This window comes from Corapipo altera, unplaced genomic scaffold, assembly GCF_003945725.1.
Source record: "Corapipo altera isolate COAL_440 unplaced genomic scaffold, ASM394572v1 64, whole genome shotgun sequence".
Lineage (NCBI taxonomy): Eukaryota > Metazoa > Chordata > Aves > Passeriformes > Pipridae > Corapipo > Corapipo altera.
This window is the reverse complement of record NW_020884893.1, coordinates 7,168,672-7,196,017: the sequence shown is the minus strand read 5'-3', so window position 1 is coordinate 7,196,017 and position 27,346 is coordinate 7,168,672. Positions and strand designations below refer to the sequence as shown.

General features: G+C 42.2%; 3 protein-coding genes across 9 annotated transcripts in view; 1 reads left to right on the top strand and 2 right to left on the bottom strand.

The window, feature by feature from the left end:
- Positions 1-1,548, top strand: part of LAMA5 (laminin subunit alpha 5) — an 88,815-nt gene extending 87,267 nt beyond the window's left edge. For all 3 annotated transcript variants that reach the window (XM_027646386.1, XM_027646385.1, XM_027646383.1), the window contains exon 80: positions 129-1,548. In XM_027646386.1, the coding sequence (XP_027502187.1) occupies positions 129-283 (155 nt within the window). In that variant the 3' untranslated portion in view covers positions 284-1,548. The remainder of the gene's footprint in view (positions 1-128) is intronic.
- Positions 1,549-1,651: 103 nt separating this feature from the next.
- ADRM1 (adhesion regulating molecule 1) lies at positions 1,652-12,065 on the bottom strand. Of its 4 annotated transcripts, none has more exons than XM_027646390.1 (10): positions 12,024-12,029; positions 7,548-7,758; positions 7,188-7,304; positions 6,985-7,108; positions 6,471-6,557; positions 4,261-4,342; positions 3,802-4,031; positions 3,327-3,484; positions 2,487-2,589; positions 1,652-1,877 (listed from the first exon to the last, which is right to left on the bottom strand). In XM_027646390.1, exons 2-10 carry the CDS (start codon positions 7,755-7,757, stop codon positions 1,771-1,773), a joined length of 1,218 nt encoding a protein of 405 aa, XP_027502191.1. In that variant the 5' UTR covers position 7,758; positions 12,024-12,029; the 3' UTR covers positions 1,652-1,770. The 4 variants fall into 4 exon arrangements, with proteins under 4 accessions (XP_027502191.1, XP_027502190.1, XP_027502192.1 ...); XM_027646389.1 differs by lacking the exon at positions 12,024-12,029 and adding an exon at positions 8,482-8,580; XM_027646391.1 differs by lacking the exon at positions 12,024-12,029 and adding an exon at positions 8,482-8,580 and having other exon boundaries at positions 3,910-4,031.
- Positions 12,066-12,099: 34 nt separating this feature from the next.
- The window catches only part of OSBPL2 (oxysterol binding protein like 2), a 32,887-nt gene continuing 17,640 nt past the window's right edge, over positions 12,100-27,346 (bottom strand). For both annotated transcript variants that reach the window (XM_027646387.1, XM_027646388.1), the window contains 12 exons: positions 24,454-24,601; positions 24,167-24,242; positions 22,829-22,963; positions 21,660-21,757; positions 20,801-20,983; positions 18,120-18,227; positions 17,358-17,447; positions 16,599-16,719; positions 14,600-14,728; positions 14,323-14,446; positions 13,561-13,651; positions 12,100-12,326 (listed from right to left, as the gene is read on the bottom strand). In XM_027646387.1, the coding sequence (XP_027502188.1) occupies positions 12,224-12,326; positions 13,561-13,651; positions 14,323-14,446; positions 14,600-14,728; positions 16,599-16,719; positions 17,358-17,447; positions 18,120-18,227; positions 20,801-20,983; positions 21,660-21,757; positions 22,829-22,963; positions 24,167-24,242; positions 24,454-24,601 (1,406 nt within the window). In that variant the 3' untranslated portion in view covers positions 12,100-12,223. The remainder of the gene's footprint in view (positions 12,327-13,560; positions 13,652-14,322; positions 14,447-14,599; positions 14,729-16,598; positions 16,720-17,357; positions 17,448-18,119; positions 18,228-20,800; positions 20,984-21,659; positions 21,758-22,828; positions 22,964-24,166; positions 24,243-24,453; positions 24,602-27,346) is intronic.

Below are 27,346 nucleotides of genomic sequence, written 5' to 3'. Positions count from 1 at the left end.
AGGCGTGCTCCAGAACAAAATACCCCAAAGCCAAGCGAGATACTCTTCCTGGTGCAAAGAAGAGGTACTTAATCCCCTGCCCTGTTATGAGCCAGACTAATGCTTGCTTTTCCTTGTTCAATCTGCAGAGACAGACAAGGCCAGTACAGGGCTGCTGTTACCTCCCCTCCCTCATTACGTGGGCTGTGTAAGGAACCTGCTGATTAACCGGAGGCACGTGGACCTGCCGCGAGCTGGGACTGCGAGGGGCTCCGTGGGCCTGAAGGGCTGCCCCGTGCTGTAAGTGCCACATCCATGCCCAGCCTGAGTGACACAACGCTGCTCCAGGTCCCGGTGTCACCACTCGATGGCATCGACCGTGCTCAGACACACTTGAACTCCAGTGACTGCAGGCACAAGTCTGGGCCACACCAGAGGGGCCACGAATCCAAGGGGAAGGAGGGCAGGGGAGGACGGCTGGGGAGAAGGGGGCACTTTGGGGACATGTTTCACAGATAGAACCAACAAGTCGGAGTGGGATGTGGCGACAGGCAAGTCCTTCCCTGGTGGTGAAGCATCTGCAGCAGGACTTGTGCTGCCATGTGGCTCGTGGTGGGAGCGACTGCCCATGACAGAGCGTGGGCTGGAGCACACAGCAGCACGTCCTGGATCCTGTTCCCTTCACCCCACACTCACAATGCACATAGATTTAGTTCACAGAACACTCAAGGCTATTAATAAACCGTCACAGACTGTCTGCTGATAAAGGTTGCAGGCAGTTTCTGTTTTATCATAAATGCAATTAGGACAAACTGGATTAATTCTGTCAGTTTTGTGGTTTTATAAGCAAGGGCACATTTAGCCTCCACCCCAAGGGCAGTCTCAGCTCACCTGCCACTGCTATGCAAAGAGCTCTGCAAGGGGGAACTTGGACAAAATTCTGTTCACAGAATTAGCATCTTTTAATCAGAGTAATTTATAAAAATCAAAAGAAAAGAACAGAATATGCTGGGAGAACTGCTGAGGGAAAGCAGAAACACAACCACCACTGACTCTGCAGTTGCATTCAGCACTGGCAGTACAATGACTAAAGTCCTGTTGTGTGAAGCAAGAAAACTATTGCTTGAAAGGGAAGAAATAGAAAGGTTACCTCCACATCTGGCCAGGTGTGCAAGGTGACACCTGGCCCTCACCCACCCTGGCTCCTGCTCAGCCTCCCTCACACCTGGTGTAGTGCAGCCTTCACTTGAAAACAGCTTTTTTTCCTCCCAAGACACCCAGTTCACTCATGCACTTACACATCATTTATATATTTGTGTGTGTATATATATATATCTGGCCACTTGGGGACAAAATCTTGCTTCTGAAATGGACTTGTAACTTATATCATTATATTGTGGTTTGTTTTTTTTTTTATGAGGGGTAAATATTGTAAAATGGTTTTTTAACATGTCCATCCTAAACAAATGTAATTATGACCTGTTTTTAAAGTTGTAGTATTAAAAGATGGTCTTTGTAAATCACTGGTACATACTTTGGAGTCAAATAAAGTTTTATGTTACTCTCTTTACTGGGGAAGAGTAAGGATGAGGCTGATGAGCTGGAAGAGGGATAATCAGCATCTCAGGAGGCAACACAATAGGGACTAGTGTACAGATTGGAAAGAACAGTATGGCAGATAAAGAAAATTCCTTTATTTGTAGATTTATAGAAGCATAATATGAAGTTAGTAATTCTACTGCAGTTGTTTAAGTTAGTATCTAGGAATATCTGTAAGGAAGAGCAAATAACTTAATCTAAACTCATATCTTCCTCTTCATCTTTCTTGTCCTTAGAGTCTCCTTCCTTTTGCTCTGACTTGACACTGTTCTGCATGGCTTTGGCAAAGGCTTCCACATCTAGAAATTAAACATACTGGTTACTGAACTTTGCATTTTCTGGGCCAGACATTATCGTCCACATGAGGTTAAGCTTCATTACTTGGAAAGCAAAGAGGTGCTTTAGTATGAATTAGCAGGAAAAAAAAAATATTAAACACTTAAGATACATCCAGATCTCTCTGACACAGCCAGCACTTTTTACACTTGAACTGTGCATGGGCAGCCTAAGACCAGGATTCCTGCAGTAATGGAAGGGATGCTAAAAGCTCATTAGGGAAAAGGGATACCCCCTACCCCCAGAGCTATGGGGCTGACTGTGTTTGCTGTTTTCAGATGAATTTTAAGGACTCTCACAAAAAGGCATTCCTGAACAAGGTGACTGTGACACCTCTACAAAGAAAACAAGGCCAAGGCTGCTCAGCAAATCTCTGCAGAACTCACAGTTCTCTGAATCTGTGTCTGACCTCACTGTGCCTGCTGGGGAACACCCGAAATACCTGCCTTTTCCTTGTAAAAATCAGTGCAGAGTCAGCTTTGGACAGTTACATAGAAGCTGATCACACTCAGTGGCCAAATAACCCCAACAAAGCATCACCTCATCCTGTCCCCACCACCACCAGTACTTACCACCTTTATTTGCTGCATCTACTGCCTCTGCAGGTAACCCAAACTGGCTCATGAGTGGGCCCAGCTGTCCTGAAGCTAAGGCAGCACTGAACATGCTCAAAGCCTGTGAATCAGAGTCAACAGCGTCAAAATAAAGTTTGCATCGTGTTCCTGCAGCATCAGGTGGGTGCTGGGCAATAACCCCAGGAGGAGAGTGGTCCTGTCAGGGCACAGTGGCCACACACCTGGCTTGGGAACAGATACTCCATCAAATAATTGCCAGTTAAACATCCCTCACTTCTGAGTCTTGGCTGCATGTAGGTTTGCTGCAGTTTAAACTAAAACCAGTAATGTAAGTCACTGAAATTTTGCAAATTGACAAATTTCAATCAATCTGTGTAAATAACTAGTTTACACTGGACTGTAACACACTAGCTTTAATCACACAGAGTGTCCTGGAATTAAGGACTGGTGTTTCAAGAGGAACAAGGGATGCAGTGCTGTAAACATGAGCATCTCTTCCCTTCAGTCACTTGAAATGACTTTTAAGGAGACTGCTCAAGCCACTCTTTGACAGGGAGTAATGAGTTTGCTGCTAGTCCTGTCATTTGCCAGAGAGCATTTATAATAAAGAGAAAGGTAAAGCCCAACTCCAAAAGAAAAAGTAAAATCATTCCTATCTGCCTTTGGGTGACTGCGGGAAGGAAGAACCAGTGCTCCTTTAAACCATGTCCCTCCTCCTTTCCACTTCTACTGAGCAACTTCCCACTTTGAAAAATGTCAAGGAACCTGGAAAATCAGGAGCATGGTGGAGGAGGGAAGGAGAAGTGCACTTCCCCCCACAGCCAGGCATCTACCTACCTGCTGGAACTGAGGAGACGTCAGGGTGTTCTGGATCTCTTCCGCAGTCTGCGGCAGGGATTCCCCTGAGGGAAGGTAAGGCATCAATCGTTCCTGAACTTCAGCGTTGGCCAGGATGGGAGCCATTATCTCAGGAGTCAGAACAGCTGCCAGGTCCACTAGGAGAAAATAAAGCGTTGGCCATTAGACTATGCACAAACCCACATGTTTTTGTCATGTAAATCAAATTATCGAGTCTGAGTATTAAAACACAGATAGCACACTGCCAGCATCCTTTCTCTCTTTCTCAGTTTTGGAGTGAGAATAAGACTTCAAGCACCAAGAACAGCATCGAAATTTTTAAAAATTTAAAAAAAAAAAAAAAGAACCAAAAAAATGGTAAGAGACCTTTCAAACCAGTTTGGAACAGGACAGGACAGTAAAACAGCTCCATAGGATTCCTGGATCCAAAGCTGTCTGGCCAGAACACTGTTACCTTGCTGTCCTCCTGCTCCAGATGGCACATTCATAGTAGCTAAAATGTTCTGAAGGTCACTCAATTGAATGGGCTGGGTTGGGCTTGTGGCTGAGCTGGTTCCATTACCCGAGCTGGGAACGGGGCTGGGACTGGTCACGGAGGCAGCCGCAGGCACGGACGGGGCAGGAGTTACACGGGTGGAAGAAGTCGTGGAAGATGGAGTCACTGCAGCCGACTGGCTGCGAGAGCTGGGCAAGAGAATTGGGAGAATTAATCCCCTGCAAAAACCTCTTGTACCCTGAAAAGCTTCTTTTCAAGCCCTTAAGAGTATCGAAAGCTCCTATCCCACTTTGGAGAGGTAATAAGCAGCCCCAATTCCCACCGTATTCCCCATTCAATAGGCCATGATTCTTCCCACAGAAGTGGCAGCTTCACGTGACAAACCCCCCCCAGAACCAGGGCAGACAGGCCTCCTACCTTGATGATGAACTGCTGGTCGGGGGTCCCCCACTCCCGAGCAGACTGGCCAGCCCAGGCCCCGTCAGTGCACCCAGCCCACCTTCCGTAAACACAAAACAAAAACACGTTTAGACATTTATTCCTTCAGGTTTTCTGCACCTCTCTGCTCTAGAGAGGTCGCTCTTGTACCTGAAAGGTTTTTAGTTGCTAAAATAGAGGAGGGGATGAAAGAGCCCAGCCTAAGGCCCCCCCACCCCCTTCTGTAAATGATCAGCTCTTGTTCTCTGATCTTGCATCCCTGAACATTTCCAAAATTACTCTATTTCTAGGTGTACACAAGGATGAAATTGCTTCGGTTTGCGCCATACATACATAATCATTGTAACACTGCCCTCTCCTCTTATCTACTATCCTGAAAATCCAACTTCTCTCCAAACTTTAAAGCCAAGGCCCTCAGCAGAAGATCCCAGAGGCGCCTTTGAGTCACCACCACTGTCTCCCCCACACACTGGGGTTTTGCAGCTTCAAGCCTAACGCAGAGATGCAGCAGCAGAATCAGCTGAGCCCTTAAACACTTCACAGGCCAAGTGAGGAAAACCCCATGCACCAAGTGCTCCCAGGGGAGCAGCCAGCAGGAAACCAACAGCCCTATACCAAAGAAATCAGAATCAGCCTCCTCCATCACACATCCAACCACCAAGGACTTATCGTGGTACTGAGAACCTCAGCTAACAAGAGCTGGGGAAAGGCCTGGCTGCTGGGCCCCCTGGAGCTGCCAGGGACTCGACTGTCCCCCTGCAACTCCTCTGAGCCACATCAGCCAAACACTTCAATTCCCACACTCTTCCTCTGAGCAGTTCCTTGCACCACAACTGATTAGACACACATCCCTACACGAGCACCTGCATCATCACCCACTTCGGGAGCTGCCTGCGAGCAGAGGACAGACAACAGCAAGCAAACCTGTGGCCAACTGCAGCTGCAAACTCTGTGGGTCAGAGTGAGCCCCACCAGTCCCTCCTTCTACTGGACCCATCCCATGGAAACACGTCCCAACACTTCTGTCACCCACCCCAGAGCAGCAGGCACAGCAGGTGAAGGACCCCTGGCTGGACCACCCTGCTCTGCTCAGTTTGTTCTCACTAGGAAGTGACCCAAGAGCAAGAGAGCTCCTTTGGAGCTCTGCAGAGCCCTGAGAGATGCAAACCAGATGTGAAGAAGATGACACTCCCAAGGGAAATGACCCCCAGGGATTCACCACAACCACAGTTTGCAGAGGCAAGCACATGGTTCTCCTTTGGTTACAGTAGTGACCTTCATGTCAAGTTGGCTTATGGCTGGATGTAAAGGCAAAGGAACAAGAGCTACTGAGAAAAAGTGGTGAGAAGAGAAAAAGTCTCAGGATTATGTAAAGCTTCAAGAAGGAAGAACTTTTCCAAACATATCCTAAAAAGCCAGAATCTTCCAACACTAACATGAGATTTGCATCTGAACATCCCACCAATGAAATTTGCATCTAAAGCTAAAAAGACACAAGCCAGATCCACAGAAATGGACTTTGGAGCTTAAGCACAGAACCTCAGTCACTGCCATCTGTGTGCCTTTGCCTACTTTCACTTGAGGGTCTGGCCTCTCAGAAAACGCTCTTGGAGCTCAGTAGAACTGAGAACAGATCACAGCAGGGACTCCAACACATCCCTCACCCCTCAGAAACCAGCACAGTGATTGAGCTCTCCCCAGGGTAGCCCAGGAGAGAAAGCCCTGACCTGAGCCTTACCCCTCTGACCAGGTGTGCTGTGGGCTGGGCAGGCTCCAACCTTCCTCTTGAACTTTCTCTGCTTTGCACACAAATATTCACTGAATCAGAGACAACACCAGCAACTCCACAGCTTGGTAACCAGGACATGCACCAGGAACAAACCCCTGGTTTTCAGTCCCTGCTCCAGTGAATATTTAGGAGGAAGAGGAGGAGTAGAAAAAAGGAGGGGGAAAAAAAAGCAAAAGGATCAGTGCAGCAAGGAGTAGACCAAGGCTGCTTGCAGATCAAGCCCTGAGATGAGTGCTGTGTAGAATGAGGTACCCTTTTTTGCCCTGAGCTCATCTCTGAGGCAGGGCCTTGCCTTCTCACGCTATTGAGATCAATAGCGCTACTTGAAAATATTGTCAGGTAAGATTTAACCTGGCAGGAGAAAATACCATTTTGGCATAAAGATATTAAAGCATTTTACCAAGTCCTCCTAAGCCCGTTGGTCCGATCAGCTGCATGAGCTGGTTATGGCTCATGTTTCCAAGAAGGCTTTGCAAGCCACCCTCACCTAAAAACAAAAACATTCTGAAACACAACATATTCACATAGGTTTTTTTACACAGCACTCCAGCTCAAACAGCAGGAGATTAATTGGTATCACATTCTGTATGGAAAAACAGTTTCAGGTGTTTACTGATTCATGATCTTCATAAAAGATAAATGCAACTTGGCTTCATAAAGAGGTAAGACTCCAGAGAATCTACTGGAAACAAAAAGATTTCTCCTGGCAGTCTTAACTTTCAGCCTGCACCTATTTTAACAGCACAGTTTTTTCTGCTAAAAAGCACGTTTACGCTTCTGGTATTAACACTGTCCCCAACTCACCCTCCACAGCCATCAGGAATGTCTTCCTAGGGAACTCTAAGTGCTTATTCTAGACATAATTTTTTTTAAAAAAAGGCCTCTGACATGAAGGAGCAGAGAATGGACTGTACCTCCTAGTGCTGAGAGCTCGTGGCCTCCGCTGGCATTGCCACCCAACGCCCCCGGCATGGGGGGATTGTTGAGATACTCGTTCACCTTACGGCAGTGCTCCTCGTCCTTGTCTGTCTTCGGCTCCTGCAAGAGAGTTGCTCTTGGTACCAGTCAAACTGGGAGTATTTTGGTCCCAGATCTTTGCCACTGACTCCCCACAAACCTGCATCCAGAAGAAGAGTCGTTTTGATCCCGCCTTGAACTTCAATACATACACACGGCCCGTGGTGCACTGCGGGACCCTCTTGAACTCACAGTCGTCAGGAAAAATAATCAGATCCTGGAAAATGTGGCAGGAGGAACAAATGTTTGAGGAAATACACCAACATTCCTTTTTACCTCCCAAAGGCCTCTGCCCCCCTTCCCAAACCTTCTTCCATCTGCTCCTCGAAGCAGAGCGGCCGTGACAGGTCTGTCAGTGACATTCTCACCCTAATTTGTCCTGGAGGAGCTCTTTCAGCAATACCAGCAGAACAGAACAAGACAGGCCATGACTTAACAAACACCTCAAGCTCATACTCACATCCTCCACGTTGCCTGAAGTCCTGTCCTTCCAGCAGAAGTGAATGAGGGAATCATCGGTTTGCTGGATGTAAACAAGGCCTTTTCTCTTGTCTGGGGTTACAGTGCTGCCTTTCAGGGACATCTTCCCTGCTCGAAATTCCACCAGGTATTTGCTCGAGGAGCCACGGGAGCCTGGCACCAGGCTTGGAAATAATGCACCTGAAGACATCCTGGAAAGAGAGAGAGCAGCAAGTGCCATGAGAAACCTTCCCCCATTCACTCTTCCTAGTATCAAATTTCAACCTTTATAAGGTGGACTCCACAAAAGCAATCTGTCCTGCTGCCTGCAGAATTCCAGGGTGATCCAGCTGAGCTAAAGCAGAACTCTGGATGAAGCCAGGCGGCTCCACAGACCTCTACTAATAAAGGTGAGCCTACGTGCTGAGGTACTAGAAAATGAAACCGCCGTCCCCTGACGCTTCCTTCTTCGGTTCGAATTACAGTTCAAAGCTCAGGGACGCGCAGGAAGCCCTGCTGTATGTTCAGACTGTGGCTCCAGCATCCCAGCAGAGCCCCACAGGTCGCCCCGCGCCCGACTGATCCTCACGGTGCCCCCCTGGCTCTGCCCCCGCTCCCCCGCCCCACGTCCCCACCGACCGACCGGGCGGCGATGCCGGGCCCAGGCGGCCCTGCGTGACTGTGCGGCTGTTCCCGGCTGGCCCTGCGTTCCCAGCCCGGCCCGGCCCCGCCGCAGCCGGAAAGGAGCCGGGCCCGGGGTGGGGGCTCAGCCCGGCCTGGCCCCGGCGCCCCCCGCCCGGCCGGAGGCCGCGATCTCCTGCCGGACCGTCTCGAGGCCGCCACGCCGCCTCCCCCCCGGCGCCGCAGGCAGGAGCCCCCCGGCGCGGCCCCACCGAGCGCGGGGCGCGGGCGGTCGGAGGGGGTCCCGGCGGTACCTGTTCCCTGCTCCCTGCTCCCCGTTCCCTCCTCCTCCTCCGCCGCCTCAGCTCTTCCTGCCCCGCGCGCCGGAACCCCGCCCACCGCGGGGCGCGCGCCGCCGCGGCCCCGCGCGATTGGCCCGCGCCGCTGTCAATCACGTGGGGGGCGGGGCCGAGCGCCCCTGCTGTGTCACGGAACATGGCGGCGCCCCCCCCCCCCCCCCCCCCCAATCCCTCTCATCCCCTCAACCAAGCACAGCCCGGGGCCGCCGCGTCTCCAAAACCACCTTTATTCCCGTCACACCCGTCAAGTATTACAAAAATAAATCTTTCCGTGGAGGAGCTCTCCTGCACATGCCCAAACTCTGGGTTGCCTCATAGCATTTCAGTGTTGCATCACTGACCCAAATCCCAGGTGTTTTCCAAGGAGCCAGTGGTGTTCCATGTGGGGCTCGGCCAACACTGGTGTGCTCCCAACAGGAGCAGCGTCGCTGGGCGAAGAGTCTTGGGGTTTGTTTTTTAAAAGCAGCTTTCAGCAAAAAATTTCCTGGGAAATTGTTTTTAATCAATAAACAAGAATAAATACTTCTAATCAGTTCTGTTCTCTCTGGGTGATTTAGGGTGGATGGTTCCTGTCCTTGTTAGTCCAGGTAACAATAACTACATAAATGCCAGATGTCTGAAAAGCTGCTCCCAATTTACAACAGGACGTTGCCTCGAAGACACAAACACATAACTACGAAGTTAATTTTCACTTCTATTACATTTTTAATAGAAGTCCCCTCACTCCCCACCTCCAGCTCGGCCATGGCCACTCTGCTGTCACACCAGTGTGAGGTCCCAGTGCTGGGAGCATTCCCACGGCTCCTCCCGCTGCCCCTTCCCTGTCCCCACACAGGTTTTCAACCCTGTCCTCTACAACCCCATCACCCCACACACCACAGGGTGCTAAGGAACAGAGCCCACCATGGTCAGACACCTCCACCCAAGACTGGAGGCGTCCCAAGCTCCCATTTAAATCATCTTCATCCAATAAACATCATGGTGAAATCTAAGTACAGCCCCAGTGCTGGCTTAGCAAAGCCAGAGTCCTCCTGCCCCACCTGTACGCGTCTCACACAAATCTCTGTCACCATCCAGAGGCCCAAAGGGTATTTATTAAGTATTTATTATAATTTCTTTCTAGCTGGTTTCTCTACGTAGCTGTATTAACATATACTAACACAGTTATCTTATATACAGTGTTTCATCAAGTTATAAAAGTGACATTCTTTCAAAAGGTGCAAAGTTATTAATGTTTCAACAGGTAAACTACTGAGGCGAGATCTGCATCGAAAATAAAACTTTTGGACTTTGAGAGCATCAGGAATGCCAAGGCTGGCCAAGCACAGCCGTGTCAGCAGCACAGGGAAAGGGTTCTGTAAGTGTTGTCAATGAAGAACAATAAATTAGAAGAGTGGCTTTGGAACTAATCTGAAATTTTACTAAAAGCTTTACACTAAAGGAAGGGGAGAAGGGGGTGAAGATGTAACTAATGAAGTGTTTCTTACTTTGGAAATGTTCCCAGTTTCTTTTTATATTCCATGAAGATTCTCTACTGAAGTTTGGATTAAACACGTTGGTACAATTGTTTCATGCTTCCACATAATGACAAGGCTTTAGGTCTTTGAATTTAAATCATGGCTTAGACGAGAGGGATGCTAACCTGTACACCTCCTCTTAGAAACAGAACATCTCGTTAGCAACTACTGTACAGTTTTTTCCATTCAGGCAATTTCTATTTATATGCATTGTTTTAAAAACACTAATCCAGCATTAAACATACCATGCAGTTTAAGCAAGTTTTAAACTCCCATGAGATGTTAAACTGGTCTAATACATGAATCCTTTCAATCCTCACCTAACAAAGGGTTTCCTAACCCGCTTGCAGCAAGTTTGGAAAAGGATTAGAGTGCCTGGCACGGTCACTGAAGTTCAGTTTTTTATCAAAACTATTTTTATGCTGTTCCATGTGGCTCAGCAATGTCTTTTTAGAAGTGTCTATGCACTTACTAGAAACAAACATGACCCTGTTGCCTGCACTGTGTCACCAACTCAGCTCCTAAGTCCTGAGGACCTGCATCAACACAAACTTTGGCAACAGAATCATGTCCCCACAGGTATGTTTCAGATCAGGCCCTTCCTTACTGCCTTGAAGTTTTACAGCTTCTCTTATTTTTCCAATGAAGACAACAACTAAATTTCCCCCAAATTTAATCTAATCATTAGATGCACGATTTGATAGGAAGGTGTTTCTCTATGAATATGTTAATTTTCTTTTGCCTTTTAATCCTGTGGCTGGGAGAGACGCACTTCAAAAATCTATCCTCTGGATGAAACCACAGATGTTCTGGACATAAATGAGACCAGTTCTTTCTTGAACTCCTCATGTTGCTGGCACTTAACACCAGCAATTTCTAAATTACTGTAAACTTCACAGCAGTGCAGCCGCTCTCCATGTTCACCTGGTTACTCAATTAAAAACTTTCATAAAAGAAGCAGCAACATTAGGACTAGTTTTAATTACTGGACCTAATTTTTCAAGCCTCTCTCCCTGCCTTACCCCCTGAAGTGTACCACTTGAAAGAAAATGAATGCATCAGTTCAGTAATTGATTATTTTCCAGTATTTTATGGCTTCGATGGTTTGATATGGAACCAAAACAATCCCACTTTTTGACATCACGTGCTCACAGGAAACTTGTAATAGGTATAAACTCTGCCAAAGCTTTAAATTGATTCTGCTTTTTCACAACATACAAAACAGACATGACCTATTAATGAAAAACATGCAAACCAAAACTTCCCCAAAAATATGAACCTGTGTGGATATACATACGGAAGTGCTTCCAAAGGAAAGTTTAGCCTAGGAGCATACACAGTGCCAAAGCTGCCAAAGGTAGTGCAGAAGTTAAGCCTCCAAGTGGTAGCAAGCAATATATTGTACATTGTAACCACCTCGACATTCCTGCTATTGCTTCCGAAGCTTCTCCTATTTTTAAGAACAGCATTTGACTTCAGAAAAAGCACGTTTGGACTGCGCCCTTCCCTTCTCCTAACGTATGCTTTATGGGATTCATCACAGGTACACAGTTTAATGCTCACAGTGTCCCAAAGTTATGAAGACTGTAACAGACAACTACAGTGTGAGAAGCTCAGGTTGGGTTTTGTTTCCATGAGTCTCTCAGTTATGGAATTGTTTGAGAGGGGGGGCCGGGAGCTCCCGTCCCCAGGGAGTGCTACATACGTACGGGGAGTATGACAGGACTGGGTTTGATCCTGTTGGTACCATATTGGCTTTTCATCCCTGCTCCGAGTTCCAAAAACTTCAGATTCTTCGCTATTGTACTAAGTAACAAGGCTATTATCTCTATTTTATTTAAGTTATGTAGTATTCGAGGATGTTATGTGCTCTACCGGATACAGTGCATCCTCCTGACAGAGAAACTAGGGGAGAAGATGGAGAACCAAAGGTCCCTTTGAAAATTAGTGAAAACATGGTGATTTCAGGTGCAGCTCTACGGAATGAGCACAACGGTATTTAAATATTTGGCAATCCAACATTAGTGATAATTAAATCATTGATTGTTGACTGATAGAATTTTTGTTAAAATTTACTTAGAAAAGCTGGTTTTTGCTGTCAACAAAACCACAGGAACTGGGCTTGGAATGAAATCTAGTAACTAAATGTCCGGATGAGATGAGCAATTGGTTCTGTAATTTCAGTATATGTCTGGACAGTCTGAGAAATTTCTATCAAAATAGCCACCTGAGTACAGCCAATCTGAAGTCCCAGTGTATGGGTTAGTGCCTTGATGAAACCATCTGTAAAAGAAAAAGGAGAGAAACAAGAAAACAAAAAAAGCAAACAGAGTGAACAGTTATTAACAGGGGAAAAAACTTTACCTCTTTCACAAAACATTATAAAAACACAGTGGTATTTCTTATTAGAAAAAAAAATCTCAGGAAATTATTCAGGAAATACTCTGAACATGGAAAACAAGGCATTAAACTTTCTACACAATTATCACCACCTTGTAAAACATCTTTTTTTTTTTTGCATAAAATCAAGAAAGAGAATGAAATTAGTTTTAAAATTGCTGTCCTATTTTTAATAAAACTAACAATGATACTCTAGATTATATAACATATATAAATTTACTTTAAAATAATGCCAAAACAGTTACACAATCGTTTTTCTAAATTCATCCAAAGAGGAAACAGTTTTGTTCTCCAGAGCTGTGCTCTGCACAGAACATCAGCAGCTGCTCACTTTTTAGCCACGCTGACTGAAAACAATTTTATGCTCTCTGGAAGAGATTTTCAAAGGCATTAACTGGAATTGGCCCGTAGCTGCTCCTCCAGGCTTCAGGAAGAAAATGTTTTCTCTTCTGAATTTCATGGAAGCACGGGAGCATCCCAAAGTTCTTGCCTTTGAAGGAAGCACCTGCAGGGACTGGCTGTGAGTACACACTTGACTGCACAGCACTGGCAGCTGTGAAAAGCAACTTGTGGGAGCAGCAGCCAAATCACACATCGCTCCCTGATGCACTCTGTGACTGAGAAGTCACTTGAATATGCAATTCAAAAAGCACTTTTTCAAGTATCCAAGCCAAGAAATCCAAGAAGTGTAAAAATAAAAGGACTTAAGAGGGCCACAACGTCTCACTCGACTGCCAAAAGCTGGACAGGAATTGGTTAAAGGAGAGATGAGACTTAACATCTTATTAATTCTAACAAAAATTTGACCTCTGTAGGTTAAAAAAAAAACCAAACAAATACAAAAACCTACCAAAAACCCCCAGCATTACCATACTAGTTAATTATGACAGGTTTCAGCATTTATCATTAGATAATTTGTCCAGAACAGAGTTATCAGCAATTTTGGCTTCCAGCTACATATTTAATTGTTGACCCAGCAATGCTTTAAGTGACACTACAAACTGTGCTGTCACAGAGGAAATCAAACACATGCTCTCCTGAAGAAAAACCATTCAAGCAGGATATTATACCCAACTATTCCAATCTTCAACAACTGCCCACCCTCCTGCCCCCTTACCGTGTGTGCCACTCCACCTCGTCCTTCGCACGCTCCTTGCGAGCAGCTCTTTGTTTCTCCTCTAGTCTCTCCTTCTCTTTGCTTGCCACATCTAGCCAACATTCCAAGAGAAATTGGTTACTTGGCAAAATAGGAATAAAAATTAAGAAAACACAGAAAAGACTGCAGAGAAATGAAGTAGAGTTCATTTAAGCAAGATAGAGCATTTGCTGTACTCAGGTAACGAAAGCCTAGAACAGCCATTTCAGAAAAGCTGCTGCTACAAACACAGAGTTGAAACTGAAATTTTAGTGTTTTATCTATCAGACACACTGCACTGAGACAGCAGGAAACAGTTCTGATTAGGAATAACAGAGAGAGTGATTTTTTTTCACTATTTGTCCATGTGTTTTCTCTGACAAACACCAGAGCAACAGAGCACGTCTGCTCACCACATGTCTTTCCAGACAAACTCCAGAGCAAGTGAGCATGTTGAGCACGTCTGCCAGCTCCCCCCCCGCAAGCTAACAAACATGCAAACACCCCATAACACACGATAGCAGCCCTGAGATCCACCTGGGATGCATCTGCTCTCCCAGATTTTTCTGGGAGAGAACACACATTATACATTGTTCAAACGCATGTTCATTACACAGGATGAAAAAGAGTTAAGGCTGCTCTGGGAATGAGAAACTGAAGACAGTGTTTCCTGTATCAACCTCCCTTTGGTCATCCCTCTCAAAACTTATTAATGTGGAAATATTTCCTGCACCAAACACATACCCATGTTCCCGTTCTCCATATTTCTGATATCCGGACGTAGCCGACAGTCAGTGGGAGCCAAAATTGCTTCCATGCCCTTTTCCAGCTCATTGAGACTCACAGCAAAACTGGTGAAATTGTACATCTTAAAAGCAAAATAAAGGTAACATACAAGTTATTCTGGCAAAGTGGCACTAGAGTCCCTACAGTTAATGGACACAACAGAACTTCCAAGGGGAACTGTTCCCTTGGATAAGTCACTGGCAAGAGCAATGCACAGAGTGATTGAAATGGTTACCTGTGATGAGTTTGGTGGTCTACAATTTATTCTCCAAAGCAATTTACTGCCTGGTATGAACTGCACTGTGTCTTGAATCTCTGGCATATCATCAGCCTCATCATTTTCAGATTTAATATCATCTTCACTCTGAAACAGAGATAACATTTGGCAGGGGAATAAAGGAACATTGGACAGTTTCATCCACTCCACAGTGGCTGTTGAAGAATCTGTTCAAATTTGAGACACTAAACACTCTCCTGTATTTCTGCCTCTCCCATCATGTTTGCTTCTCCTCACTCTGCACACTGTTCCTCTCACTTTTAATGTAATGTCTTGCTCCTGATATCCCTGAATAGTCTCCCACCCCTTTAGTACAACTTGAATGTCTCTTTAAAAAAAAAATAAATCAATAATAGTAATAACAGTAAATTAATGTCTTTCAGAAGTGTTCTCTCCAGCTTCCCTTCTATTCTATGCCATAGTTTAATTTCATCTAACATGAGTATTTCAGGTTGAAATGAGCCAGGACTGCAATTTAAACCAGTGCAAGTTCCCATAATGGCCTGAGTAAAAAACAGGGCACACCTGCTTTTGGATATTGCTTCATCATTTACAAAAGATCTGGATGTGTGGTTAGAAAAATATAAGCCCTTGTTTCAGTCCAATTTCCTAGGATCCAGACTCTAATCACAATTGTCACTGCCAGTTTTCTCACTGTGAGTGCTGTGAGAATACTTCAGTTTATGAATCCAGTGTCTTTCCTTCAAAGTTCCTTTGTTACCAGCTGCACTGCCATAATGCACATATAAAAATCCAAAGTTCAGAAGGCTGCTCTCAGAATCTGAGAGAATCTGACTGTTGCAGGACACAGAACAGCTACATTGTGGAATTTTAGAGGATTTCTCCATGAGAACCCATTAAAAACCACAACAACCAGAAAGGAAGTTTGAGGCAATAACATCCTGGAGTGACAGTATCAGAGTTTTCCTCACTCCCACCCCCTTTTATTTCCTTTCTGCCTTCTCTGACATGGCTCATTTATTTTATTCAAAAATACCCTACTAAGTTAAACAGGGTCTGTTTTATACACTAGAAAACAGCTCCATATGGTTAAGAGTCTAATTTCAATCATTTGGTTTGAGTATTCATTATTTAAAAAGACACTTCTAGGCTACTTTCCATGTCAACATCTGGTTTACTGTTAGACAGTTCCCCATCTAAATATAGACACAACAGGAAGGAAGGAAAGAAAGAGTTGATTTTCTTAAGATGAACAGAACCTTATTATTTAAAAAAACAGTCAAAATATAAACCTGTACCATGACAGAATCCAGAGCCAAAAGCAAGGCCTGCTGTTGCTTTAGATTCTTCTGATGTAAATACTTTTAAAGTTTGAGCCTCTTAACACTAAGAATGATTGGCTTCTGTTCAACCTTTCATTTTCATTGAGCAACCAGGGTCTGCAAGACCCTGTTGATATCAGGAAACCCAACAGTCCTTTGCTGCACCATTCAACATTTTCCATACAATACTGAAGCTTTTGAACTAATTACCTGACACTGCTTATATGTGGGGGACAAACCCAGCATGTTTCCAAACCTCTTTGTTGTCAAGGTTGTCTCTCTCACAAATTCTGATATACTAAAAAGTGTATCTGACTTTAAAAAAATATAATTTTTTTTTTAGTGCCCAAATCCTAGTATTTTTATCCCTGGAATTGGCCGTAGAGCCGCTTTCCTCACAGAGTGACAGGACACCAGTTTGGGGGTTGATATTTGATGACTTCTCTCTGACAGATTTCCAGCAAACACCATTCCATGAGCTCTCTTCTATGCCAGCAGCTCACACTATAGCTGCAAAGTGCCAAGTGCCTTCTCACAGCCCTCATCCAACCTCATCAAATGACAGACAGTTTTTTAATCCTCCATTCACACCTGGCCATTTCCCTAAATAAGATGTTCTGTTTTCATTTCTGATATTTAAGCATCTTTTCTCCCTAAAGATTCCTTCACCTTACCAGCTTCTTCTTCTGCTCTCCACCTCTCTTCTCACTCTTTTTGTAAGTCTCATATGTGGTGGGATCAGTGCACCACAGGCACTCTGTCCACTTGCCATAGATCACACACAGCTTCTTTCTGCTGCAGAGAAAAGCAAAGGAGACTGAGCTCTTGCTTCTTATTGAGCCTTCCAAGCCAAGCCATGCAGATTCTGGTCTATATTAAACACCCAGTTTCTACTTTGCTGCATTTTATGTTTCTATTTGCAGATTTCATAGAATCACAGAATGGGTGATTCCTAGAAACCAGATATTTGATAATGCAAAGAAAAGGATTCAGCTCATTCCAGTCATCCTCATGAGAGTCACATGCTTTTGCCACTGTTAAATGAGAGTGGGTTCATCAAAGCCAACAGTTTGCAGCAGAGACTCGGAGCCAGGAAACAGGTTTAGGTTAATAAAAAAAATTCTAATAACCATATTCTCCTTATTTTAAATTGAAGACTGGAATTATGACTGTACAACAGTGAAATCAGTTGCAAATACTCTGGATTTTTCCTGGATGCCTTTATTTCAAAAGACTTGACTGTAGAGTTTTTCTAACAATGCTTAAAATTATCACGCTTGGAATCAAGGGGGTTAGTGCTACAACAGAACAAAAATGGGTTACAATCTTCATTGGTAACAACTTTACAGTCACATCAGTTGTGGTTACTATGTCAGCAAAAGAAATGCCCCAGTGCCCAGAACCGGAGAGACCAAGAGGCTTTTATAACTTACTGTTTGTCCTGAATGTATCCCTCTACTCTGTGAAGCTCTTTCCCAAACAGTCCACACGGTTTAAAATTAAGGACACATTTATCTCCAGTACTGTAGAGGAAATAAACACAAGCTTGAAGAAGCACATCCATAAATATGCTAGTAAGTTACCTTTTTTTACCTTATTTAGCTTTCTTCATACAGTTACAGTTAGTTGGGGGTAGTTATTTATTATTTTTCTTTAAGTATGGTTTATTATCTGACCAGGGCATTAAAAAAGGTACACAAATTTCAAAATTCCACACAACAAACAAAAAAGAAACAAATATGCACATGAAGACATCAGCCCTTAATTTAAGACATTCTCCATTATCAAAACTAAAAAAAAATGACAAATCACAATCAACATGATAGAGGTTTACTCCAAGACTCCAACAATTATTCCATTTAATGGTTCTGGAGTTAAATTTCAATTCTGTTCTCTGTCAACAGGGCTGAATTTGAATGGGTAACTCACAAAAATAAACCCTTTGCAGCCCATAAGACATTTGGCCTTATGCCTTTTCATTAATAATACTATGACAAGTAAGCCCAGTCCAAGGGATAGTTCGCATTTGTTAGAAATGGATTAAAACAAAACAAGCAAAAAACCCCCCAAAACTTTGGAGCTACAAACCAAAGCTTCCTGTGCCTCTGACAAAAGTCAAAACCATCTGCTTTGTAACACAACTGACCACACAGCAGTGCCCACGAGCCAACCCTCAGGTCCATGATTTGCATTACCTGTGATTTACAATTTCTACTGTCCCGTACTGTTCTAACCACAGTTTACCAATAATTACATTATGTACACAACAGGTTGGATTTGTCCATGTGTAAGCTTCATTGTGCCTGTAAAGAAAACAAAGAAAGAAATCAATTTCTTGAGTTTGAGGTGGAATGCAAGCCTGTTTACAATTCCGTTCCTGGAAGGGCAAAATATTTAGCAGTCCTATGAACAGCCAGCACTTAACTTCAAAACAGAAAAGAAACAGACTCTTCTTTACAGGCCAACAATGTGTCGTATCCAAACATTAGTGTGAGCTAATAAAGTGATATTGCCTTTATTTTTCTCCCTTCTCACATAATTCTCACAGTTGCTGTGCTTTGGATTACGAATTTCAGCCCAACGCAAAGAGCAGCCCAGGAATTCATCTTTTTCATTTGCACTTTTAAAGTTGTATGTGATAAAACATAATACTTGCAGGCAGGAGAAGCAGACTGACAGCCTAACACCTAATAGTGTCTTCTATTCAATTGCTGCAACAACAGTAAACTGCAGTAGTGCTTTTCACAAATATGCCACAAATTTCCTCATCATTAATTGAGGCCTGTTCAGTGCCACTGAAGGCAATTTTGGGGGTGTGAGTGGTTTTTTCTTTTTTTAGGTTGTTTTTTTTTTTTTTAACACCAGTGGGAGAAAGAGCACTATTTCAAGCTTGACAAACATGACATTTAAAAATTGTGTTTACTGCTCAATTCCATCCTTTCCCCAAAGATTTACTGAGAAGACAGAAAAGTCCTAAAATTGAAGAATTTTCCACTTGGTTTCACTTTTGTTTTAATGTTTTGTGAAAAGCTTTAAAGGTGAGTTAACAGATCCTAAATCCTTAAAAAACACTATCCTATAAATGGTCAAAAAATTAGACAGCAGGATTCCCATTATCACTAGCAGAGTCAAAGCCATCTATTTTCACTCATTTTCTGTGCTGGTAAAAGAAATGCTGAAGTTACTTGCTTGGCAGCCAACCCATCTTAGGAAAGCTTGCAAACTCTACTTTAATACAAAATAATACAGAGACAAGCAGTGTCATCTGTAACAAATGTCTTGTACTTCTATTTCCAGTAAGTATGGAGAGAACACTCCTATTTAATGTTTCCAACCTGTCATTTTCGAGTACAGAGAAGTAACAAATCACTGAAGTCTGACTATTTCCACAGCTCCTTTTCTTCTTTAGAACAATGACTACTCTTCAATTGGGGAGAAAAATACCAGAACTCCTCAAATTCATCCCACCAGCCTTTAAGCACAGTTTTATTCCTGAACTACTTGACACCAAAAGCTGTACAGTACAAACCAAAACCCCACACATAAGGCACTTATGGCGAGTGCTGATAAATTGAAACACTTTTTGTGCTGGAGAAGTGCCTTGTAATTCCTGTTTTGAAAGCAGTCTTGGTTAACATAAATGCACGATTTTATACTGACACAGTTTTGCCAAACAGCTCCTTGTTCACTCAGGCCTTGAGTAGTTCTCAGACTCCTCAAACCAACAGAAGGGTCTGAATCACAACACTGAGAGGCTCAAAATTTGATTTTGACTTCTGCTGCTAACTTGAAGCAATTATTTAAAATAAACCCTTTAATTGTTGATATTCCAGTTTAAATCTGAGCCCTGTCATTTGATTAGGCTGAGGAAGAATTTTAATAGTCTTCTAAATAAAGGCTCTCAAGCAAATGTTATTTTGGTCACATCTGCATTCTGCACTAACATTCATAGTTATTTCTGCATTCAGAAGAAATTTCCTCTCATCACCAATTATATCCAAGACCAGTTCATACTTTTAGAAAATTTGGAAGATTAGATGCCAACAGCTTGAAAATTAATGTGCTTCCAAAAGGAAGTACAGGAAAAGTCAATGCTTGCTATGGCAGGCAAGTTGAGTCTTTATTGAAACCAAATGTCTAGAAATTTCTTAAGACAACATTTCAAAACCCACTCAAAGTTAAGCCTCATGAAAGCTTTTATAAAAACACCTTGAAGTGCTCAACTGCAGAATACTTTTCCTGCAACTATTCCAGTGCATCCTCATGTCCCACTTGGGAAAGCTCCAGTCTTTGAGCCACCAGGGCACAAACCAGCTTATGGGAAGTCACTCATAATTCATGAGAGACGAGCCTGGGAGTAATTAAGAGAGGCATTCTTGATTTTAATAGGAAGTTGATCCTTCCCAGGAAGTGTTAAGGCAATCCTGACAAGTTTCTCATGTTCCTTTATCACAGAATTGTGAGATGTAGTTCTTTCCACACAAACATTGACACAAACAACCAAAACCAAAAACAATATTAAGAATTGAGATGAGCTTGAACAGCCCAGTAACAGAACTTTATATCTACATTTCAATTTTACGTGCCTTCACAGAACTAGCTTTCAATAGCATCCAATTTTTAAGAAATGCTTATTTTCACAGTGGAAAAACTGGGTTGAATTGCTACAGCTATGCAAGCATGATATAACTTTAAAAAAAAAAACAGAGTCCTGAAATCAAGCAGTGAAAATTAACTTGGAAATCAATTCAGCAAGAGGTTTTTAGGTAATCACCCCTGAAGAGCCAACAGAATGATTATTACCCATCCTTTTATTCAAGTAAATCATAAGGAGATCAACATTAAAAAAAAAGAGTTATTTACTTCTCATACTCACTTCAGAAGCTCCAAAGTAATTGTTCCCCGAGGCTCTGCTTCTATACTCTTTCCCCAGAATTTTAGTTTGGGATAGATTGATCCATGAAATATGAAGTCCTTATTGAGGCCTTCAGAATAAAATGCACTAATAGGTGGGTGGTGGCTGACTTGCTCAGATATAAACCTAAATCCTAAATCCTCCCTAGCAAAAACAAAAAAGACAATTAAACAGTAAGCATTTTGTTTTAATATTAGAAAAGAGTGACTTGATACTTTAAAAAAATTTGCAGGATTTCAAAATAAACTGAAGGTAAGACTTTTCCTTTTCTAGTTTCATGACACATTTACAATTAATGAAATGAAAGGATCTGTACTCTGAACACTTTCTTTTTATACCTCAAACCAGCCTTCTATCCAGAAAGGCCCCTGAACTAGTTTCACTGAATTAACTCATGAAAGTACAGAAACTCTTTGGGCAGCAGGAGAAGGTCTGACTGAAAATTCTTTTCTCCACTGCAGACATATCACCCATTTATTTAATCAAGCTGGAAGTCCTTCAGTCCTTCCTCTATCTGACATGATCAACAAAACAATATTTACATTAATTAACAGTGTCTGGTCAGGAAATGTCTTTGGTGGAAGAACATGGACTGATTTTTCTCTGAATAGTTCAAAGAAATAATTCTCTGCCTAAAGCTAGAAATATAATTATTAGCTTTTATAACAACTTCTCAAAGATTTTGAGATAGTTTGACAAAAAGAATTTTAGCTCTACTCGGAAATATAATTTAGTAGTATTTTACTACAACCAAACCAGTACGAGTCTGCTAACTCAAGAACACAAACAGGCCCAGTTCCCAACTTAAAGTAATTATTACCTGGTTAATTCATAGGTTTCTCCTAACAGTGGGTTAAATGGTTTGCCAGTTCTCTCCCACTGAGAAGCTACAGCAGAAACTGCAAAAGCAGCTACAGCCTGTAAGGAAATTAAGAACACACTGCTATGAGAAGAGTACATTAAAACTTTTAAGTTTAATGTATTAATTTGTTGCACATTACAGTATTTCATTATTATTCCAAAAAGAAACTGCTAAATATTGCTTAAGGCAAAAACATTTGCAAGCCATGGGTAAGTGACACAGAAGTGGGAAAATATAAGCATTTATTAAGATTCTCATTTACCAAAGGAACTATTTTCTGTAGTAAGTTCTGTCAGGTTGCACTCTGCCCTATCTTCTCTACAGACCTCTATGAGGTCAGCCTGGTTTTTTAAATCTATTTTCCCCACATTTTTGACTGTCCCCCACCCTCAGCTCATTAGGAACAGTGCCCTCCTTTCCCAGTGTCAGGCAAGAATTATTTCTAACAGAGATGAGACCCCTTGAATCACCCCAGCAGGTACAGATGACACTCAGGAGCTCCTGCAGGCTGGGAAGCACAGGTATGGACTATACAGACACAGAATACAAGATAAATATTCCAGTTTCACTTAATTAAAAACAGAGCTGTGAGTGATACCAGTATAACCTAATGCACACAGGCCTGGTTTCACCATATTTTCTTCCTTGGTGTGAAACCAGGGAGGTACTATATTCTACTCCCAGTAACAACCAGTTCTGGGGAAGAAAGGAGTGGTAAATCTTGTCTCTGCCACAACAATTTTTCATCCAGTAACTTCTAAATCACAAGGCCACTCAACAAACCAATTTAGGGTGGCTTAAAGCCACAATTTCATCTTCCAACACATAAAATGAAAGGAGTCACAGATAAAGCAGCCCTGAAATGAGTTGAGGTTCCTGGGTATGGTCAGTTGTGGCACTTTCCTCCTTTTGGCTCAAACCCCGTGCACAGCACTGAGTGTGAAAGTGTCACAAATATTTGATACAGTCACCATGAAACAAGAACCTTGTCTAGACAGACAAAAAGGGGCATTCTCATGGTAATGCCTGAGAAAGAAATACACTCAAGTGAGAAATTGTCTTAAAATAAAAGACTAGGAGAAAAAAATCTTCTTCTGGAGCACTGAGAAGGTGGTAGGTGTTCTTACCTGCATTCTTTCCAGGGGATCTGCATGACTACAAGCCTTATTAATGAGGTATATGTGTTCCATATATTCTGTTATCCGCTGAAGGAAACTCAATGGCTCGTTGAAGACAATAGGCATGGTGATCTTGGACAGCTCCTAAATGACCAAAGGGCAGGTTAATTTCTTAGACACAACACTAAGTTAACAAGTGACAACTACAAGAATTTTGAAAATAAGTTGTGGGTGAGTCTATTAACAGCATTCTTCAAAGGACATTTGGCAAGCCTGTGGCAGACCTCCAAGTGCTACAGCCAAAAGGGGCTGGAAGCACTGCAGAACTCTACTAGCGACCTGAAATGATAAACAACTTCAGAAATTCATTCAGCTAACCTAGAAAATTCACAAAAAATGTTACCTTCTCCTCTGTAAAGCAGAAGGGGTTAAAATTTCCACAGACAGAAGTAATAATGTGCCAAGCAGCTCCATACTGAGACCGAAGAGCCACATATTCCTTTGAAATCCTCACCTATTTGCACAATTCCTATGTTTTGTACTGTAGCAACCACAAATTAATTTTTGAAAGGAACAGTTACATAAAGAATAGTATGTGAATTGCTCTAACAAATTTTAGTGGTTTTCCTTAAGCAACCTGTTATTTGTGTCAGAACGTTTCTCATTTCACATGTATGGATACAAGACAGACACGAAGTTCACACAGAGATTTCCAATTCCCCAGGTCTTTTACTATATCCAAGCAAATTTGGCTGTTTAAAGTTGCACTCATGACTGAGCATTAAAGCATTCATGTAAGTGCTTAAAACTTAGTGGAAAGCAGAATGCAACATTCTCCTCATCTTGTCACAGGCAGCAAGGGAAAAATAATGTTAACCCTTACTGGCTTAAATTGATTTGGTCCAAGTAAAGATTCTAGTAGATAGACCACTCATCCCAACAAAAGGAGTTTTGACAGTACAGGTGTATCTCCTAGATGACATGAATTAATAAAATAAAGCCCTAAATGACATTTTGCTAAGTAAAGAACAAGGGAAGGCAAGATAAGACAACATTAAATTATTCAAACCATATTTGACTATATTTTTAATGGTTTTGGTCTAGTTCTTAACGGACAGCTTCAGAAATGCAATCCACATGTTCCAACAGTGAAAGAAAGTATGGAAATAGTACTACTACTAAATAAATGCTGAGACTTTGAGTTGCAATTTAAAATTATGCTCCTTAGCAAAAAAAAAAATGCAAAATGCACCAGGTATTATTCTGTGTCTTAATGTTTAAGCAACAAAATTAACCAGATGACACTGGGAGACCCAACATCAGCATGCTTCATCCAGGCTAACTTACCAGTCCAATGCATTTTTTTAATATGCTCCACACACTAAAATCACTTCTAGAAAACATTGGGGCAGGTAATGATGTCCTGCAATAGAAAAAAACCCAATTGTCATTATCAACCCTTTAAATAACAAGCCATTTTCATTCATAGGTATTGAAGTAATGTATAAAGGAAGTAAAACATTAACCTAGACTTGGCACAGGAAGCAGAGACACTACATGAACAGTAATGCTCCAAAAGATAATGAGCCAGCAGATGCCCATTTCTCATTCACTGTGTAGCACTGTGTGTTTACCTGTGTCTCTTAATTCCATTCTCTTGAATCTCTGTCTCTCCATTATGCTTTCCCGTCCTTTTGCTTTGGTGTGGATCTAGATCAAGCATTTCTGGAACTTTATGATTTGCTTCTGAAAAGTCTCCTGAAGAATTGTCGGAATCAAAGCCTGTATAAAAACCATAAGGTAACAGTTTTCTTAGGAACCTTATCATGCCACAGAGTGCCACTCACACTTTATAAGTCTCACACCTTAAGTACACTTATATCAGGTTAGTTTATTTAAAAGAATATCAGAGTGAAAACCCCTCATTAACCTACCTAATTTCCAAGAGTATTATGAGCCAAGTATTGTATTAGAATCAAGAATTCTCAATTCATTTTTCACACTGCTGAATATAAAACCAATTTAGAATCTTAAAAGAGAGCAGCTCCTAATCAGATTAGCTGTATTGTCTCCTCTTCAGAGCTGCAGTGTGATTACAGTAATTTTGTTCAGTTACGTAGTTTTCCTCAAAGGCCTTAAAATAATTTAACTTACACTGCTAACAGGGAAGGAGAAAAAAGAAAAAAAGAAAAGAGCAAGGGACCATTTCACAATCCAGGGGCAAATCCAGATAACTGGAGGCACAGAAATGCAGGCTATCTCAACTTCTTTTTGCCACCCATGTGTGCAAACCGTGTAACACCTCCCTAAAGGTTCCAGCAGGAACCTGTGGACTCCAAGATGAATTGTTCCCTGAGCTCTCCAGTGACCCACAGCATGCCCTGCAGCAGGTCTCTGCCTTTCCTATGCCCCAATTCCATCCACTTGGGTCAAGAGCTACTGGAAACACCATTCTAACTATACACCAGCTTACAGCAACATCCTTTGAACAGCCTTAACCATAAAAATGTTAAACCAACAGGAATTTACAGAACACAAACATCTGTATCAAACAGCCCTGAACAGGAGTTGGACTAAAACAAGATTTTAGTCTAGTAATTTTATATTGTTGTTAGTCACACTACTTACATTTTGAATGGTGGCAATTTTTGTGTGTCTTTAAATAAGAAGGTTTTAAAAGCATATTAATCACCTATACACACACACTTGGTCACAATCAACAGCAACAAGCTCCTCCTCGAAACAAAACTTATTAACAACAAAGGATCAGTTGCAGCATCAACACAGAACACCCTAAAATGATGAATTAATACAATCCTTCATAACTGCCACAGTATTACAACAGGAAATGCTGCTGTTCATTCAGTGCAATAAAGGAATATTTTTGCTGAAATTACCTCTAAAAGCATTAAGGCCTTTCTGAGAGCCAGAAGGGTGAATCCTTCCTCAAGAAACACAAGACTTTAGTTTCCAGCTTCCAGGAAGTACCACTGATATGATCTTACTTGGTAAACAGCAGGTGTAATGGGTGATGTCATGTCTAACCCCTTCTCCTACGTTTTGATGTCACAAGCATTTAATTACAGAGCAACAACCACACCTGGCCAGTCAGTACTCAATTGGAAAGTATGATAGTCACATATAGATTCAGGTAGTTAAAATGAAGACTACCCTGAAACACCTGTCTTCAAAAAATACACATGTACAACTTCAGTGAACTCACAACAAAGTAGTTATGATCTTAAAATGGTATTTCTAATCATATATTGGCTTTTTTGGAACCTGTTAAAGTACAAGGAAGTAGAAAAGGCAAATACTTCAGGGTACAGCAAAATAACTTTTATTAGTTTGCTATTTTATTATTGACTGACAAGCTAATAAGGTTGGGAAAAAAACCTGACAAAGTTGGAAAAAAAGGATGAGGCACATGTGCCCTCACCTAGAAAACTAATCAAGTTCACACAACACAAGGAACAGCATCACTTCAATCACTGGCTTATAGGGGAATAGTTATGAAAACATGTTACTTGAATTTCAGTCTTTACATTGTACCTGAAACCCTGCAAATCCTATCAAATGTTTGTTGTGTTATCCACACTAGTTTTTCTGTTTCTCCATGATTCAAAATTGTTTTGCCCTGTTCCTGTACAGCACAACAGTAATTTAGATTCTGGTATATATATTATTTATGGATGACTATGTCACTGGTAAGAAAATCAATGCCAATTCAAACAAGTGTCTTGCAGACAAGCAACAACAATTAAATCCCAGCTCCAGAAAAGTAAGACACATCAGAATGGTAAGTCTGCTTTATTAGAGTGTACCTCCACCTAATTACTTTAAAAAAAAACAACAACCAAACCCACTTGGGTTAATCCCAGCCAGATAATCACTAGACTTTCAACTACACTTTCAACCTCAAGCATCACATGGCTTGTCCACTACAAGCCCACTGAGAAAGTTTCAAAAGACGCTTCTCAGTGAAGTTCAAAGTGCTATAGTTTTGTGAAGAACTACCCAGAGAATGTTCTTCACAGTTTCACTGCAAAAAAAACAGTTTACTGAAGTGATCTGTTGAGTTTTGCTGAGTTACAAGAAGAGCCTTACACCTCTCCCATTTAAGCTTTGAACCTGAAAAACTGAGCAGCTAAGTTTTACTTACAGGACAGTTTTCACGCTGAAAAGCCACTGGGAGTGAGGATAAAAAAGGGAATAGGGAGCTACACACAGAAATACAATGTCAAAAATTAATCAGACATCCCAACTTATGCGCGTTAAGCTTTTAAGAAGTCTTAAATTTTCAAAGTAAAATACTTAGGTTGGGTGCCAACATGAATCTATTTCAAGAACTTAAAGAAAAGTGACTTGCCAGTAATTCTAGTTCTCTTAGCCTTCCTCTTCCACATCCTGCAAATGAAACAAGTCCACTCAGACTACGCTCCACATCAGCCAAGGGAGCAGAGGCACCCAGTTCTGTGAGTCATGTACACAAGAACACCCCTTTGTACAGTCAGCAACTTCCCTGAG

What these genes read in the sequence shown, in the direction of transcription:
- ADRM1 (XM_027646390.1), bottom strand. Translation starts at nt 7,757, where the DNA reads ATGTCTTCAGGTGCATTATTTCCAAGCCTGGTGCCAGGCTCCCGTGGC. An exon ending in GACTCTTCTTCTGGATGCAG is followed by an intron (nt 7,109 to 7,187) that starts GTTTGTGGGGAG and finishes ACTCTCTTGCAG; the next exon opens with GAGCCGAAGACAGACAAGGA. An exon ending in AGATGCAGCAAATAAAGGTG is followed by an intron (nt 1,878 to 2,486) that starts GTAAGTACTGGT and finishes TTTAATTTCTAG; the next exon opens with ATGTGGAAGCCTTTGCCAAA.